The following is a 17,811-nucleotide window of genomic DNA, read 5'->3' on the forward strand; positions in this document are numbered from 1 at the left end:
GACAAACTCTCCTCTTTTTAGGCGATGCTGCCGACAGGCCCAGTCCAGCCAGCCGGCCGCCAGCTGCCCGCTAAGAACGCCATGTGCTGCCCCGACCAAGAGGATCGCGACCTGGCATTTCTTCATTCTTTTCCCAAGCGTTCCCTCGTCGCCAGCCTGGTCACTCTTGGGCGGTCTTGATATATCAAAACCGGCTGTATTGCACCTTGTTGTGACCTTTTGAAGCTCCCTATCTGATCTCTGTACTGTCTCGCCAGTCAAGCCTCGGCGTCTTCATCTCGCTGCATATCAGCCGCCTAGCCCCGCGACGGGTGTCAGTAACCACTTTTCCAATCCACACCCACCGACCGACCCAGCGATCAACACCTCAACTCTTCGCCGTTCTTTGCTCCATCACAAACGACGCAGCAAGAAGTCTCTTGTTCGCAGAACATCGCACTCTCCGAGAAACAGCCAGCACTTGGCTGAAGAGCTTTCTTGTTGCACTTGTCCTACTGTCAAATCCCCAGGGGACTATACGTCCTTGGTTGTGCGGACGAGCTTCATCAGCACATTACTCCATCGCTTTACGCGCCTTTCCACACGAGGGTTACCAGCTTGTAGCTCGAGCAAAAGTATCGTCTCTGGTACCAGTCAAAAAGAGGCCCCATTGAGGTAGCCTCTAACCTCTTGAGCAAGGCTCTCACACTCGCCAGGCTTTAGCCAAAGATCCATTTCACACCATCGCCCTGGCGTCTGTTGCAATCCCCTTCCCAATGGGGACGTCTCTTGATGCTCTCAATGCACCCTCCAGTCTGACACAGAGGCGGCTCGCTGCCTCGAATCTGCCGGCCTTCGAGCTCCCTCCTCCACCGCTACAGCATTTTGGGTCAATCTCGCAGAGAATTCCACCCCTTGGCGGCAGCATCCCATCTCATCATTCAACCTCAAATCTGGGTCACATTTTGACTCCCCCATCCAATTCGGCCTCGGAGGGGAGTTCCTCATCATCTGCTCCTCCAACCGGCACAACTCCCAATAGTGCCGCGGTCCCTGTCCTTCCATATACTCCCACTTTCTTCAACACTGCCACGACACCGACAGGGTACCATACGGGCTACCCTCAGCCCACTTGGCAACATGGCCCTTCGATGGTTCCTCAACGGTCCATGTTCTCCCCAGTCACTGGCTCCTTGTTTCGTCACAACACCAACTCTCCCACTGCAACCGAAGGCTCCTCTCTACCTCCTCCCCCGTATGATGTCCACGGCGTTCATCCGTCCTATGGCTCTTCGCTGCACCTGTCTTCGCCCGGCTCGGGGCCAAATTCTGCACCTCCACAACACGTGATGAATGGAATTCGCCCTTCGAGCCAGCCTTCTCCTCTGACACCGGTTGACCCGACCTCCAAAGGTCAACAACAGCCTTCACTTTTCACTGCCATGCCTGGTTCAGGTGCAAGTCCCGCTGGGTACCCTTACTCTGCCCCAACGCCGGTTTCGCACAGTCCACATCCTCAGACGCTCTCCGCACCACGTATTTCACCCACCCTGAACCATGGCGCTGTTCCGCAGCTGCACCCGCCAGGCCCCTTTATGCGTCCACCCCCACCCTCGTATTCGCTGCCTGCGATGCCTGGACCGATCATGTCGAATCTCCACAGCCCAGGGGCACACATGGCCATGGTTGGAAGCATGAATGCGGGCCTGCTCCCAATGAATTTCAATAGTGGCTATGCGGCCAACCCTATTTATGGACCGCAACGGAATACCCCTCCTCAACAGCCGACAACACAAGACCGGCCATTCAAATGTGACCAGTGTCCACAAAGCTTCAATCGGAACCACGACTTGAAGCGGCATAAGCGGATTCATCTTGCAGTGAAACCGTTCCCTTGTAATCACTGTGACAAGAGCTTCTCCCGCAAGGACGCTCTCAAGGTAAGATCTTCGGTCTGGGCGTGATTGGGCGAATGCAAGCTAACACATGATTCCAGAGGCATATTCTTGTCAAAGGTTGTGGCAGCGGTCATTCCGGAGATGGCAGCAATCGCGAAGATGGGATCAAATCGGACTCGCCAGGGGACGACATCTCGGAAAGCCCTACTGCGGCGATTGCGGCATAGCATAGCACAACACACCTTTGACAGTGGCGGCGAAGCTGAAATTGACGTCGCACACACAGGTTTTGTACAACATTGTTCTCTCGACCACACTTTACAGATGTTTGAAAATTTATGAGTTGATGGGACAGCGGCAAGGGATCGAAGCGTGTGGCAGATACAGACTGTCTGCTTGGATGGGCTCTGGCATTGTATGAAATGCACATTTGGAGATATATTTGACTCGACTATACCCAGGAAATGACAGGTGCAGTAATGGACATGGAAATGTGCGCAGGGGCGCTTAGTGGACAAGGTGGTAATCAGTGGCCACCTTGGTAATGTAGTCACAGATCTAGGGTTTTGGAAGTGGCGATTACCACCCAGGCTCTTGGAATTGAACTTGGAAAGCAACAATTATCACCGCCATGAATTGAACATTGTGTGAGCATGTGAGATGAAGCCAAGGAATTATTATCGACCATTGATGATACTTGTATCAAGTGACAAGGATGCGGAATTGCACCTACGGAGTATATAATGACTCCAGATGCTGAGTTGGGATCCTTGTTCGGCCATGCGGTGTGGCTTGCTGGTGGCTTGGGGATGTTAGAGCCTCGCTTAAGATCCTTACGGAAGGCGCCGAACGCACGGACCACACTAATCTCACAGCCTTGCCATCTCTGATAGGGCTAGAAGCTTGTGTACGATCGCCCACCCCTAGCCTTGTTGCTTATGTAAGAGCCAGATGCTAACTAGCAGACTCACGCCAGCATAGTCACGTGAGTTTATTCTTTTCCAAGTGCCAGAACAGAATTATCACCGTCTGAATGACTAACAGGCTACGGAATTAGTATTGTAAGGAGCTGACCAACGAGATATTGATCAATTCATATCGCAGTTGTATAGGAAGGATGGCTAGAATGCAAAGGGAAGCCCAACAGCGAGTCCGAATGTAATGTTTGGTGAAGAGAACAGGCAGAAGGATACAAGGTGCCCACTTACATACCTAGGTAGGTAGACGGCCGACAATGCAGTGGCTCCAAGTCGTTAAGGAGGAAGTTCGGTTGGCGACAAACTCAACACTCACTTCGGATATTTGCTCTTGCAGGTTCCAGATGTTCCTTGTTAAGGATTGCAGAATGCCAGGGCGCTGGCCCTATGGGCGTCCGGAGCCTCGGGCGCGGGGTTGCTGCCATTAGCGCCTGGAGGTACAAGAATCATAATTAAAACCTATAAGAGATGTCAAGACAAGCACGATCTTACCTAATGCATGATGATGCATGACCGCCACCAAGCGTCCATGCCCACTCATGATTAGATCGATCGACGCTGCAACTGCAACCATGTCCGATGATCGTCCAGATCACAGCGTCTTTTTGTTTGCATCTCATCGTTAGTCTCCACTGTGTTCCCTGCAATCGAATCTCGCGGGCCATGATGCTTACACCTGGCCGCCATGTTTGCTGTGGTGGTCACCACCACACTCATCTCTCTCCACCCAACCACATCCACCCTCCTATTGTTTTGCCTCCTCTCTCTCTTTACCGGCTGACTCCAATCATTGGACTGTCTGTTACTCCCAGTCCAGATCCGCCCGTTGTCCTCCACTCATCAGCCCCATCTTTTCCACCTACCCATGGTGACATGATCTCATCTCGCGAATCTCAAAAAAGCCAATACTACTAGCTTCGAGGAGGCCTTGCCTTATTCCCAACACCCAGGTCTAGCACTCGTGTACTGTGTTTTTCACTGCTGTTCCTTTCCTTGCCACTATACATTCCAGGCGTCAACCATCCATCTACACCAGTGTTAGCTGAGGCCATCGTGATTCGTCTCGCCCAATTACATGAGCTGCCGGCTTGATAACCGTTGTGCCAGTGTCACTGTCACAGGACGTCGCCACCTCTGTTCACGATCAATATATCAGCCTCATCTACTCTCGCTTGGGTGACTCTTGCCATCACAGTATTTGTCTTGAAAGCAGCTTCAGCTGCGCACCCATTCAGAGTGTTCAAAAACAAGATGGCTTCTCAAAGAATATTGATATATATTCTGAGACGGGACCTACGACTCGCCGACAACCCAGTCTTCCATGAGATACATCAGCTGTGGCAGCAGTCTCAAAGACCATTCACCCATTTTCTCCCTGTTTACGTCTTCGCGTCACAGCAAATTGAAAGCTCTGGATTCCTCAAAGACCACACTGCCAGCTCACCCTATCCACAGGCCAGGTCGGAGGTCGGTGGCTTTTGGAGATGTGGGCCACATCGAGCCAAGTTTCTGGCGGAGTCGGTCTGGGACCTCAAATCTGAATTGTTAACCCTCAGAAGCGATCTCGTCATTCGCGTCGGTGTCCTCGGCGATGTTGTTGGCGATCTTCTCCAACAATTCAAGCAACATGGCGAGGAGGCTTCGGTATATGGGGTATGGATGACCGAGGAGGAAGGCATCGAGGAGAAACGAGAGGAACGAAGTGTACGTTCGGCGGCTGAGAAAGCTGGAGTGGATTTTCGTCTTTGGTTGGATGAAAAGTATTTCATTGATGAGTATGCATGTCCTCGACTATGACAGCCTATTGGAGCTCTGAGCTGACCACCAAAAGTCGCGATCTCCCATTTGACAAGCCCTCGGATCTCCCAGACGTCTTTACGAGTTATAGAAAATCTGTCGAGCCGCTGAGGGAAGCCCCAAGGAATGAGGTCCCTCCACCTCAATCGCTACCGCCCTTGCCAGGCCATGTTCCACCCCAGCACGGCCCCTTTTTGATTCCGAATGACTACCAGTCACTCGAAGAATCTCTGTTGAAACCTCTCAAAGCCGAGCCTCCTCTTCCAAAGTCAATTGCAATTCCTGAGTCGGTGTCCTCAGCACATCCATTCCATGGCGGAGCAAAGACAGGCCTCGAACGGATCGAGTCTCTGATCAAGTCAGGCGCCATGACAAATTACAAGGATACGCGGAACGGACTTTTAGGCACCGACTTTTCAACTAAGCTTTCTGCGTGGCTAGCATTGGGGTGCATCACCGCCCGTCAAGTTCATGCTCGGCTACTGGAATTTGAAAATGGAGAGGCTGATCGATGGAAGGGTACAGTGGGCTATGGAAAGGGTGAGAACAAGGGAAGTGCAGCAGTCAGGTTTGAGCTGCTCTGGCGAGACTACATGAGGCTGTGTACACGCAAGTTCGGACCTCGCCTCTTCCGCCTCGAAGGGTTTCGAAACGACAAGACATATGCATGGAAGACGCCGGGGAACAAGGGCAGCGGGTCAGGAGTGAATGAGATCTTAGAACGGTTCCTTCGAGGCACGACTGGAACGACATTGATCGATGCAAGCCAACGAGAGCTCTTCCTTACTGGCTATACTAGCAACCGAGCGAGGCAAAATGTGGCCAGTTATCTAGCCAAGCATCTGGGTATCAACTGGAAGCTCGGGGCCGAGTGGTATGAGTGTATGTTGACCGACTACGATGTAAGTTCGAATTGGGGAAACTGGCAATATGTGGCGGGGGTAGGAAACGATCCTAGAGGCGAAGCGCGAGTGTTCAATCCGATCAAGCAGGCTTGTGACTACGATCCTCAGGGGGACTATTGCAAAGCCTGGGTGCAAGAACTGCGAGAATTGGAAGACCCACAGCATGTTTTCCAACCGTGGAAAGTTGACCCAGAACGCAGGTCCGATTTGGGATTGAAAGGTCTAGAAACGGTGGAGAATCCTCTCAAGAAGATCGACTTCAGGGTCGGAGGCAAGGGTAGGGGTGGAAGTGGAGGGGGGCGGTATGGAGGCAGCTCTCGAGGGAAACCCAATGGAGCAGGTCAAGGTGGCCGAGGACGAGGAGGCGGGAGTTTTGAGAGTCGAGGCCGACAGCGAGGGAAAAGGTGGGATGACAAAGGCCGTCAAGGCCAGATGGACAAAAGCAACAAGGCGATGGAGTTGAATGGATCAGCAGAGTGATGGTAAGGATTTAATGAAACATTCCAGAGAAGAAAAGCAGCTGCCTGCAGTGGGTTCTTCGACAATGATGACTTGGAAGGAGCGGGCCAAGGACCGAAGGAGCAAAGGAACGGTGGCGAGAAGGCACGAACGAACGTTCCATCCTATTGCCTCCCACGTCCTGCCTCTAGAATCGCCGACTTGGTGAAATCAATGTTGCAAATTCTGCCCTGACATCAACCTCGCTGCCGACCTGGATTCAGATCTCAATATTGAGAGACACCAGGATCACAGGTTAAGATATCTTGGCGGAGGCTACAGTTGGAGGTCGAGTTAGATCTCGACTGGGAGTGATAGACACATGCTTCTCAGTTCGTTACCTCGGCCTCGGTAGTCTGATACCAATGATTAGTCTCGTCTGTCTCAAGACGGTCTGTGACTCGGGTAGTAATGATACCAGTGACAAGGAGAGGGGTTGCGATCAAGACCAGTCAGTCGTCGAATAGAGGACCGTCACCTAAGAGGGGGGGGGGGATATCAATCACAGGTACTGGCAAGTGACTCTGAGATGCATTAGGTAGTCGAGGAGAGGTATAACCATTTCATATCTCCGCCAAATATTGCACATAACGACATGTCGCATCCGTATCCGGTAGGGCGAGAGGGGGTGGTAGTCACAAGTCGGTCCGTCGGCCTCTTGTCAGTCCTATCATTGGCAATGGAAAACCGGGGTATAGCCGCCTGCTGTCAATTAACATATTTGTTGGGCATGTGCTGACGGTGCTGACAATATGTTTTATGTATGTAAACATAGTAAGCGTAGGGCTCAAAGCTGAGACATCCAATGGTAAACAGATAAAAAGTTTCTCAAAGGGAGTAAGCGTCCTTGCCACCCAGAGGCTCTTTTAGGCACCCGGCTCATTGGTTTTTCTCAAGGCCCTCTTGGAAATATATGCTGTATGTCTGTGTGAGTACTGGTGGAACTGTCCTTTGTAGGAACAAGGTATCTATTTCTAAAGCAAGAATAACGACCGAAAAAGGATTCATCTGCACAGCCTCCAAACCAGAATTGAAACGTCGATGATCGGGCCAAGGCTCTAGATCACGATAGCTTTACAGACTTACGAGTACAATTGCCTATAGCATTCATGAGCAGTGGGTCTATCGACTCGACAGAGGAATGTTGGTCGGGCTTTTGGGGTATGTCGGGTATGCGATCTACTTGGTTGATTGGAGCCTGGGGAATCAACCTAAGCACTGGGCAAGTCGGTAGGATGCAATTACCTAGCAATGCACGCAGAAAGGGTGGTACTGAGTCGAAACTGACCAACTATATGGACTGTTGTTTGTGAGGAGGTTCCTTATTGCTCCCTCCCTGTCAGAAGACGGGCCGAGGGCGCCTCGGCCCCCGGGGTTCCCCCACCGCCAAAAGTACGGAGTACATGCAACGCCATGGCCGGATAGCCTAACAATTATTAGTGAAGCCGCCGATGGCCCAATGATCCAAAACAGTAGTGCGGAGAGTCACTTAGAGTATGCACCTAAATAGTTACCTCATTTAGGTCAGATCCCAAGTAGTGCCTGTAAACAGAGGAATGCGACTCTCTTAACCTGTCGATCAGTGATCATGACGCATCTCAAGACCCTAGGACGATGAGCAGATTGCCTTTTCATCTGACCATTGCCTAGGTAATCTGCTAATCCCTACATTCCACAGTCCAGTGCTCTCTCAATGATAACATTTACTCATGAAGTACTCGAGTCTACTTGTTAGTGGGCCGACGGTATCCCCGGGCCAAGCACCTTAGGGGCTTGTCGATGCTGTCTTGGGTAGCGCGGGGCAAGAGACACGCTTGGAATCCTCCAGACTCAAACATGGACACAGACACAATTCTCTTCAACGATCTGGCCATATTTAGGTGCCTTTGGGTTCTTGTATTGATCGATATTTGGATTTGTTAGCCACCCTTAGTCATTCGGCCATCCCAAAGGTAATCAATTTCTGGGTCGGTTGGTCGATAGGCGAGCGAAGGAGCTGAACCAAAACGTAAGCTGAATCGAGGTTGTGCGTACTCCGTACAGGGAGGCGTGGCGACAAGTGACTCCCAGCCAATCGCAACCAGCCTTTACCAAGTCTTAACATACGAGGTTACTTTCACAGGTCCGAACACGTCGGTGGGTAGTGAGGCCGTCAAGCTTGGACTGAAGGCCGAGAGAACGACGTCAAGTACCCGGGCTCAAAAGGGGGGCAACATGTCGTCAGAAGGATGTTCGATAGGGCATGCAGCCATGATCTGCCATTGAAACTCTTGAAATACCGAGGCCTGACACTCTTTCTCCGCTTCTATCGTTCCAGTTAAATAGAATCTAACGGTCAATCAATGGTTGCCTGTCGGTGGAGTACCTATATTACTCGTAAACGCTCCACTAATGCCCTCTTCCTTCGAAGTAACAACACGCATTCCTTGACTGATCCTACCCACCTATTCCGTGCCACACTCTAGGTTCCCAACGTTGCTGACTTGCCTCAAACCCTTGGTCGCAGTCGTCGCGTACAACCGGGATCCTTGCTGACGGTGGATGGTTCACATGCGTATACAGTCCTACATGTCCCATTGAGACCCACTACCATCGCAAATCCACATAGAATCCCTGGACCCTTACCACGGCTCGAGGATTCAGAGTATCTGCTCATATAAAACCATCTCAACCACCTGTAATTAGCCCCGTTTTCTCACTTACCCGACTATAATTGTCATCCTCGACATCTTCCAACTCCCGTCACTATGGCTGTCCTGGCTCTCTCCAGCATCCCCCTGCCGTTCGTGGGCTTGTGCCTGGTGGTCGCCTTTGCACTGCACCGCATCTACTGGGAATTGACCACAGGAGCAACGAGACGTCGCATGATCAGAGAGAATGGTTGTAAAGAACCATACGATTATCCTCACAAAGGTATCCTTGGCAAACTGTTGGGTCTGGACGTCATTAATGAGCTGTTGAAAACGAGCAAGGAGGGTCGCATGCTCGAAGCCAGTCGCGAACGTAATTTTGGCAAGGGCCATCATACCCTTCGTCTGAGAATCATCGAGCGATCAAGTGAGCAAGGTTCTGCACTTCTTGTACATTGTCAAGTTTGACTGACCGATTGTAGTGATCCTCACTCGCGAGCCTGAAAATATCAAAACGATCTTGTCCACAAAGTTTAACGACTACTCACTGGGCGCCCGACGGAGAGATGCCTTTCTGCCCATTTTTGGCCATGGAATCTTCGACCAGGACGGTGCTGCTTGGGAACGGTCCCGCGCACTAGTTCGACCCAACTTTACTCGACAGCAGGTGGCCGATCTCGACATGTTTGAGGCACACATTCAACACCTCATTGAATCAGTTCCTCGGGACGGCTCCACGGTCGATCTCCAGGACCTGTTCTTCGGCCTGACCATTGACTCTGCCACCGAATTTCTCTTTGGCCGGTCCACCAACTCACTTGCACCTGGCTTGGAGACCAAGTCGGCCAATCAGTTTGTCGAGGCCTTTGTCTACCTGACCGAGTGTAAGCGAGAGACACTGCTTTACGTATCATGTGACTGACAAATCTCAGACATTGGAACATCCGTCCGTCGTGGCGGCCTTGACAAGTTCATCCCCAACCAGGAATACCACCGAAAGATCAAAATTGTGCACAAGTTTGCCGACGACATCATTGAGGACGCTATCAGAGACGTGGATGCCGGCAAGATCTCCGAGAAGCACCGATATGTCTTCTTGTACTCGCTTCTCAACCAGACCCGGGACCGGTACACATTGCGGTCGGAGCTGCTCAACATTTTGCTGGCTGGTAGGGATACAACAGCCGGTCTCCTGACCAATACCTGGCACGTCTTGTCCAAACGACCGGACATCTGGGCCAAACTCAAAGCCGAAGTTGATACTCTGGGCGGTCAAATCCCCGACTATACTGCGATCAAGGAGATGAAGTATCTCAAGTATGTTCTCAACGAGTCATTGCGTCTGATGCCAGTGGTACCGGGTAATTCGCGGGATGCCATCGTCGACACCGTCCTTCCTCTCGGAGGTGGGCCAGATGGCAAGTCTCCAGTTTTTGTCCCCAAGGGAACCGTGGTCTCGTATTCTCCGTGGTCGATGCATCGTCGAGAAGACTTTTATGGACCAGATGCCCTCGAGTTTATCCCTGAACGATGGGAGACACTGCGACCGGGATGGGAGTATCTGCCATTCAACGGTGGGCCGCGGATCTGTGTTGGCCAGCAATATGCCTTGATGGAAGCCGGTTACACCACTGTGCGTTTGATGCAAACTTTCCCACGGATCGAGAGCAGAGACAGTCGGGAATGGCGAGAATGGCTTACAATCACACTTGCTAGTGGAGTGGGATGTAAGGTTGCCTTGTTTGAGCGATGAGGACAGAGCTTCGTCTAATTTCGCCGACGATACGACGACATACGAATATGCGAACTTCCGACGTTGACTTGAATATTGTGTCCAGACACATCCGGTCCAGGATACAAAGCACTAAACTTGTTTCGAGTACGGAGGCTGTTAATGAGGCTGATTCCGAGACGTATCTGGTGCCATGGGGTCAAAATTAGTTTCATCTATTAACGATCTTTGTGAAGCACATTGTTTTGTATACTACAATTTTACCTACAAACGGATCAGTGCGTGTGAGCTTTTGTGACATTACTGCTTCAGCCCAGCATCTCACTTTGCGCAGGAATAACCACCAAATGGATCATACCTGAATCTTAGAATTGCCCGTGTAACCCTGGGCTACAGGCGGCATGATCATGTGGACTTTAGGGGCCAGTCATTTCCGTACCCATCAACCTGGTCGCTGGACCTGGGGTGTGATGGCTGAGGCGCTTGCGCAGAGGCGTTGAGGGGCCCCGCACTAGATTGGTGGTTAGTAGGCGTTGAAAGGAAATGACTCGAATAGCCCTGGGTAGCCCATAGCCCCATGGTAGTACCCGTAAATGCAGTCCCAGCCCATGCGTTAGGCAGTGTCATGTTCTGACACGTCCCCTGCTTTAGGCATGCGTAGGTGATACAGCGCGCTAGGCGTTGACGACATTGTACACGAGAGTCAGACAATGAGGGCGACTCGAACTACAAGAGAGAGCCCATTTACGCCTCTGACTCTGAATGAGCCTCGAAGTGCACCTGATATTTGATATTTGATATTTAGGTTGACTACTTAACTTGAGTCTATTCCTCTCGACCTTAGTCATAATAGGCGTCTAGGTATCTATATTCTATATGCAGTCAACAAAAGACAGATGCAAGGCGTTCTCTAAGGCATTTTCGGTAGCAGCCACTCGAATCATATTCATCATTTGCCGTGTTCCCTCGTATCCATCAACAATGATCATTGGGCCCTCGGGCTAATCATTGGGCTAACCATTGGGTCCTCCCGATGGGTTGGCACTTGGCAGCCCATGGCAGCCCATGGCAGCTATTCTGTTGCACTCCCGTCCTTGAAACTTGCCCTCATCCAGGTAAGAGGATTTGTTCCGCGTGGCTCGGATGAATCAGAAGACGTCTTACCAGCGCCACTTGGCCCATGATCGATCGACAGCTCGAGGCAACCCTGCATCGCGTGCACACCTCCATTCTCTCATTTGTGCCTTGATGTCGCCCCGGCCGCGCCGTTGTCGGACGATCTTTACTACGACTTGCTATGACTTACTACTATTCCGCCTATCAGCCTTGACAATTGTCAGTCTCACTCCCGCCATTTGCTCCATTTCAATGCTGGGCAATCATCATCCTCACGCTATTGTCTCCCCATTTAAAAATGCTAACTGGATCACGAGCTCGCCTCCAAGATGGCTCCGGTGCTTCTTATTCTCTCCCGTCCCAGATCCGCTTCGACGATACACTCGGGGTGCACTTTCGCACAAGTAAAACCTCCTTGACTTCACCATCCTCTGAGATGGCCTTTCTGCCTTGATCTGCGCGACTAGACTCCTGAATCCCTTCCACTCTTTTCTTCAAGTCCGACTCACGTTGCCTCGGCTGACCACGCCCACGTCTCGTTCAAATTTGGTCCCGGCGAGGTGCTATAGCCCAGTCACCATCAATATCCTATTCCTTTCCCCCTGGTCTTTACCATTGCGGTTCGCCCTCGCCCTCATTTCGGTCTGGTACACTGCGAATACCTCTGTCGCAGTACCTCCAACCTTTGCAACTTAGACCTCTACGAGCCCGTCCTCATGACCATAATTCGCGCAAACTACCAAAAGCCCAAATAGTTCTCGGTGCACAGTCAGAGATGAACCACGTTCCTCGCGTTTCAAACCCTCAACATGGCGTATACATTCAAGATATATCCTCGAGATGACAGTGTTACAGGCGCAGTCGGCGCAGGAAGCGGGAGTTGGCGTGAAAATGCGTCTGATGAAGACTTCATTTTAGAGGCGTGGAGTCAGGGCTTTATGGTTGGATCACTCATCATCATGGCATGCATTACCATCGCCAACATGCGGAGAGGAGTACTCCTTCATAAACTCATTTTGGTCGAGGTAAGTTGTCAAGTCTGTGCGCACTTCTCTACTCTCGCGAGGCTGACTTGCCCGTCTATAGCAACTTGCAGCCTTGTCGCACGGTAAGCATGGACCACCTGCCATCCCTCCACGCCTGACCTAACATTGGTCAGGAACCTTCTGCTTCATGTCTTTTGACGGCTATGGCTGGTATTTGTCATCCACCGCAGCATTACTCTACTGCTCATGGGTGGTACACAACGTTGTCGCCTGGATGAAAATCCGGCCATTCTTCATCGACTCCAGGTCTATGTTCAAGCCATCCACCGGCCTTTGGGTCAAAAGAATCTATTTAGGCACCCTCATCTGCACCATTCCTCCCATCATCCTCCAGATCTATAACAATTTTCGATTCTTCAACAATATCGACGATTTCTACACCCGAGTTAGGCCCTACGAGCCCCTGTTTAGGTACGATTTCGATCGTTAGGTCTCTCTTTTGCGCCCAGTAGTCTAACGATGAGCAGGGATCCATGGTGGGTCTTTACCTGTATCGCTCTATTCCACGTCATCCGTAAGTGCTACGGGACTGGTGTCTTTGAGTTGATCAAACGCTCCCCTCGCTTCGGCATCTTACTCGGCGCCATCATCCTTTCGCTGATATTCACCGGTCTGGACATTGTGGCCAGCATACACAATTTCATCGGTTCCACTGATGGGTAAGTCAGGTGAAAGGGTCATGATGATCAGAATGCTCATAGGTTGGCAGGATCAATCCTTGGTGGAAACTCTCCCTCGTCTTCAAGTGTCTCACTGACACTATCATGTTGGACGATTTCAAGACGGAATTGAAGCGTTTGGGTATCAAACGTATGCACCATGATGAACAGCGCCGCCAAAGCCTTGCTCTTGCTCTTGACGACCCACGAAAAGATGACGACGATCATCTTGAGTTCAGCGATGCTCTCTACACGAACCCCGCCCGATATCAAAGCTCACACAACACCGACACGACCTTGACTCCAAGCCCAAGAGGGCGACCACGACCAGATTCGGCCGAATTTTCACCCCACCAGCCAGACCGCCATGTTGGACGATCTGGGAAGAAAATATCCAGACTTCCGGCTCTGAAGGACTTCAAGTTGGATGCATTCAGCTCTGGCAGAAAAAAGAAGAAATCAAAAGATGAAGAAACTCCCGAGAATGGCGACAACGATGCGCCTCTCGCCGCACCAGAAAGATTATCACAGATGCGGCAGAGTCTTGGGGTAATTGACACCGATTCTCGATGACGGATTGTATGACTACACTGGAAGGTAGTCCACCAGGTTTTTTGGAACCAATGATTGGGGAATTTACGACTTTACGACCTGTATCAACACCAATTCAGGATCTTTTCGACAGAAATGAACAGGGCTTTGGGATCAATCTAAAAGGCGGATTGGCTGGAACATGGCGCTCCAGGTGCATCCAAGTCTTGCTCTGACGAGAGGGAATCCTGCCCCATGTTCATTGTCGACCTGTATCTCTAAAATTTAAAACTTATTCTTCTGATTGGCCTCGTCCATGTTTCTCGTTGGCCGTGCGTTGATTATGTCAAACTTATGTGTAGCATTTTGCTATGAATGCCCTTAATGAACCTCTCAATCCATCACTATTCCTGATGGGTTCCATTAGCCCGGACTCTCTCTAGACTTTGTCAAACGAGAAGGAAGGCCAACAACCTAAAGAGCCTCGAGGTCTGAAGTCATGACTCCAGCCGAGGTGTTTTCAGGTTTTCCAACGGCTAAATGAGATGACCACGGGATCGACTGATCTGCATGGCCTCCAGGCAATATGCATTGTTTGTACACGGATAGATTCTGCATGGTGTGCGATCAAGTCCTCGGCTCGGTCCACCAACACATCATCCCAGGGCCGGCAGGAAGGGTCAATGTCGATCTGGCTGGTGGTGATTGGACTAGGCTTCATTGGCAAGAAGCAACAAGCAAGTCGTGAGTGAGCTTGACCCTCCCTAGAGTCAAGAGGACTCGGGGGAGGTCAACAAGCTCCCTAGGTGTGGTGGAGGAGCTCAGTGACCGGCATCAATTAGCCTCTGGTGGTGTATGTCGTTTCGAGACTAACACAGGTTCGTGATTCTCCCGGAGTCTTTGGTGGTTCTAGCTTCTCGAAAAAGGTCGAGAAACAGGCTCATGGTAGGGCCTGGCAGTGGTCTCGATTGCTCCGAACTCGAGCCAAGTTGTGCAACTTGACCTCAGCGATCGAATCAGCCTTGGGCTTTGATCATGTTGCTATGCACGTCTTGGGATTTGCAATTTAGCCTCAAAAGACATTGATCGAGTCCGAGTCGACGACTTGTTGCTAGCTCGTGAGGAGTGAGCGGTGTTACTTCGTAAGCGAAGCACCAACTTGTCAAGGACAGCTACTTAGCTCATGAGTGACTTGGTCAGTTACCACCTAACCACTGGGATGCATGGTCTGGTCTCCCATGTCTCCCACCTCTCTCTTCCCCATACCACAGCCCTAACAGCCGCAATTGGCCAGCAGGTCAACAATGATCCATATTGAGATGAAGGTTTTCCCCCGCAATCGAAATCGGAATCGCTGTCGTAATCGGAGCTGGGGAAATGGATTTGTTTCCATCCCATCCTTTGTCAGGTACCTACTAAGGACACTAAGGTACAGGTACAGGTGCTGCTCTGCCGACTTTGGTGCAAGCAGGACTCTTTGTGACCCCATCTCTTGGGTGGCTACCTTCGCTGAAGTCTGTAACAGAATCTCTTGCGTGTGAGAACCATATGTTTGTCCTTCGGTAGGAAAGAACTTGCAAGATACCTCGCACAAATTTCACAGTCCCGCCCATGACCAACATATCAGTTGGGTAGGTCAGGGCTGGGGCTGGGGGTATGGGGCTGATGTATCGATTGTGGACAACTTCATCACGAATGTCACCAATCATCATGAATGCCTGTGCTTATGCATCCTCATACCCCCCTTGAGTACATCTGCGTATACTCACTTGCCATCTGCTAAAGACCAACTTACAGTAGTTAGTCCAACAACGACAGTCCAACGTGACCTCGCGAGGTACTGACCTCTCACACACAGCCTCTTCAATTTTCCCTTTTCCCTTTTGTCCCATGATCTCCTCATCCTCGCGATGCCTTGGCCGATTCCCTGCCTTTCATCCAAGCGCTTAGATGAGCCCTGGAGCAGAAGCATTGAGAAAATCGTGCCATGAACATCATCACCCTCCTCTCCTCCTTCCAGCTCACACCCTGTTCAAGCCATTCTGCCTAATACTTCCTATGACCTCAGTCAGCCTTTACGCAAGGCTCCCTTGACCACCTCTTGTTTCATCTCATGCAGTACCTTCTCCACCAGGTTTTTCATGGTTGCGCAACGTCAATACAACTTTGGCATTTAGCCAGAATTGCACCATCATACACGACATCGATGCGTCGACGAACCTGACCTTGCTCACTCCTGCTTGGATTGGAAAATGACTCGTCGCTAAGAAGGGTTGCGTCTATGGCAATGTAGACCGCATCATCCATGGGTATCACACGTATGCGGGCCAAAACTCGACCATGGATCATCCTGACCCAAATCCAAGCAAGACTTGCCAGTGCACACGCCTGATCTCAGGCTCAATTCTCCAGGCTTCGACGTGTATAAAAACCCTCAAGGAATCCCAGTCGCAAGCAACATCCAACAGACTTCAGTATCACAATTTCAGGACCACAATCAGTCGATAGCAGACATCTCATCCACCTCATTTCAACCACGGCCATGATGATCTCATTCAAAACACTTCTGGTCGCCTTGACCGCCTTCACCGGAGTATTCAGTGCTCCCGTGGATGTTGAAGACAGCGACTTCAACTCCACCCTCCTCGACAAGCGTCAGACCACCGGCAACGCTGAGGGATACAACAATGGATATTTCTACTCCTGGTGGTCCGACGGAGGTGGTCGAGCCCAGTATACCAATGGTCCAGGCGGCCAATATTCTGTAAGTTGGACCAACGTCGGCAACTTTGTCGGCGGAAAGGGCTGGAATCCAGGCACGGGCAGGTGAGCAAACTAGGTCAGGCAATACCATGCATCTTGTTGACCTTGTCCATAGGTCAATCAGCTACTCGGGGAGCTTCAACCCCAGTGGCAATGGCTACTTGGCCGTTTACGGCTGGACTCGCAACCCATTGGTCGAGTATTATGTGGTCGAGTCGTACGGCAACTATAACCCCGGCAGCGCCGGTCAACGCAAGGGCAGCGTCACCACTGACGGCGGCACATACGACATCTATGTCGCAACCCGGAACAATGCCCCCTCGATTGATGGAACAAGGACCTTTCAGCAGTACTGGTCCGTTCGTACTTCCAAGCGGGTTGGTGGTACTGTCAACATGCAGAACCACTTCAACGCCTGGAGAAACGTGGGATTGAATCTTGGAACCCACTACTATCAGATCGTCGCCACCGAAGGCTATCAGAGCAGCGGCTCCTCCTCCATCACTGTGTACTGAGAACGGACCAAAACCGAGATCTCACCGACAGTCTTAGCTAGGGGATGGATGTCACATGGGCGACCTGCAGTATTGCGGTCAATCGTGAGTCAGAAATGGTGAAAAAAGGGCTGATGGGTGCTGAAAGTTGGCGGAATGTCAGAAAGGTTCTTCTTCATTTGGGCATCGGCTCACACGTGTGGTCTCAAAAGTCACTCTTTTACTCTCTTACTCTCTTGATGAATGGCTAGCTTTTTCCATCATGATCTTTCGGCGAATGTTTATGTAATCCGGATTTTGGACTTGCAGAATGCCTGACAATCGATGCCTTAAGATACGCACCTAGGTAGATGGAGGCAAGGCTTGCATTGCATAGACTTGATTTGGCAACTACTGGCGCATAGCGACAAAGTTCTCGGAACTTGCCATAGACGATGATCTCGAACCTCGTTTAAACCTCATTTGGAAAGGGCCCTTGTCATGTACAATCGCCTTCTTAGCGGCCTTATGTAATGATATCGCCCACGCATTAAACGGATCAACGGAATGTAGCCAATAGGCCAGAACATCAGGACAAGATATGACCATGCACTGCACCAAGAGATAGGACGCCAGCTGCCACCGATGGGCCTAGGGTCTTCGTTCAGAAGCCTCGAAATGTGGAAGCCGCTGTCCCGGTGTCCAGATCGCTTCTCTCTTGATTGAATCTGGTTAACTCCCTCACACCGCAAAGAGGAGACATTCTGGTTGTTCATTCCAAACTTTGACCACCTCGCGCCGCAGTTC

The 17,811-nt window shown here is 51.0% G+C and overlaps 4 protein-coding genes across 7 annotated transcripts; all 4 read left to right on the plus strand.

The window, feature by feature from the left end:
- Positions 1-49: 49 nt before the first annotated feature.
- Positions 50-2,536, plus strand: PV10_05569 (uncharacterized protein). The gene is made up of 2 exons (XM_016370252.1): positions 50-1,919; positions 1,976-2,536. Exons 1-2 carry the CDS (start codon positions 756-758, stop codon positions 2,102-2,104), a joined length of 1,293 nt encoding a protein of 430 aa, XP_016222545.1. The 5' UTR covers positions 50-755; the 3' UTR covers positions 2,105-2,536.
- Positions 2,537-3,940: 1,404 nt separating this feature from the next.
- Positions 3,941-6,187, plus strand: PV10_05570 (uncharacterized protein). Its single transcript, XM_016370253.1, has 2 exons — positions 3,941-4,629; positions 4,686-6,187. The coding sequence occupies exons 1-2, from the start codon at positions 4,106-4,108 to the stop codon at positions 6,034-6,036; spliced, it is 1,875 nt and encodes a 624-aa protein (XP_016222546.1). The 5' UTR covers positions 3,941-4,105; the 3' UTR covers positions 6,037-6,187.
- Positions 6,188-8,801: 2,614 nt separating this feature from the next.
- Positions 8,802-10,615, plus strand: PV10_05571 (uncharacterized protein; the record flags this gene model as incomplete). Its single annotated transcript, XM_016370254.1, has 3 exons — positions 8,802-9,111; positions 9,167-9,568; positions 9,617-10,615. The coding sequence occupies 3 exons, from the start codon at positions 8,802-8,804 to the stop codon at positions 10,435-10,437; spliced, it is 1,533 nt and encodes a 510-aa protein (XP_016222547.1). The 3' UTR covers positions 10,438-10,615.
- A 1,218-nt stretch (positions 10,616-11,833) lies between these two features.
- PV10_05572 lies at positions 11,834-14,081 on the plus strand. 4 transcript variants are annotated; one of them, XM_016370255.1, is made up of 5 exons: positions 11,834-12,557; positions 12,619-12,640; positions 12,692-12,989; positions 13,046-13,237; positions 13,288-14,081. In XM_016370255.1, the coding sequence occupies exons 1-5, from the start codon at positions 12,342-12,344 to the stop codon at positions 13,808-13,810; spliced, it is 1,251 nt and encodes a 416-aa protein (XP_016222548.1). In that variant the 5' UTR covers positions 11,834-12,341; the 3' UTR covers positions 13,811-14,081. The 4 variants fall into 4 exon arrangements, with proteins under 4 accessions (XP_016222548.1, XP_016222550.1, XP_016222551.1 ...); XM_016370257.1 differs by having other exon boundaries at positions 11,834-12,640; XM_016370258.1 differs by having other exon boundaries at positions 12,619-12,989.
- The last annotated feature ends 3,730 nt before the right edge of the window (positions 14,082-17,811 follow it).

This window comes from Exophiala mesophila (genome assembly GCF_000836275.1).
Source record: "Exophiala mesophila strain CBS 40295 unplaced genomic scaffold supercont1.4, whole genome shotgun sequence".
Taxonomy (NCBI): domain Eukaryota; kingdom Fungi; phylum Ascomycota; class Eurotiomycetes; order Chaetothyriales; family Herpotrichiellaceae; genus Exophiala; species Exophiala mesophila.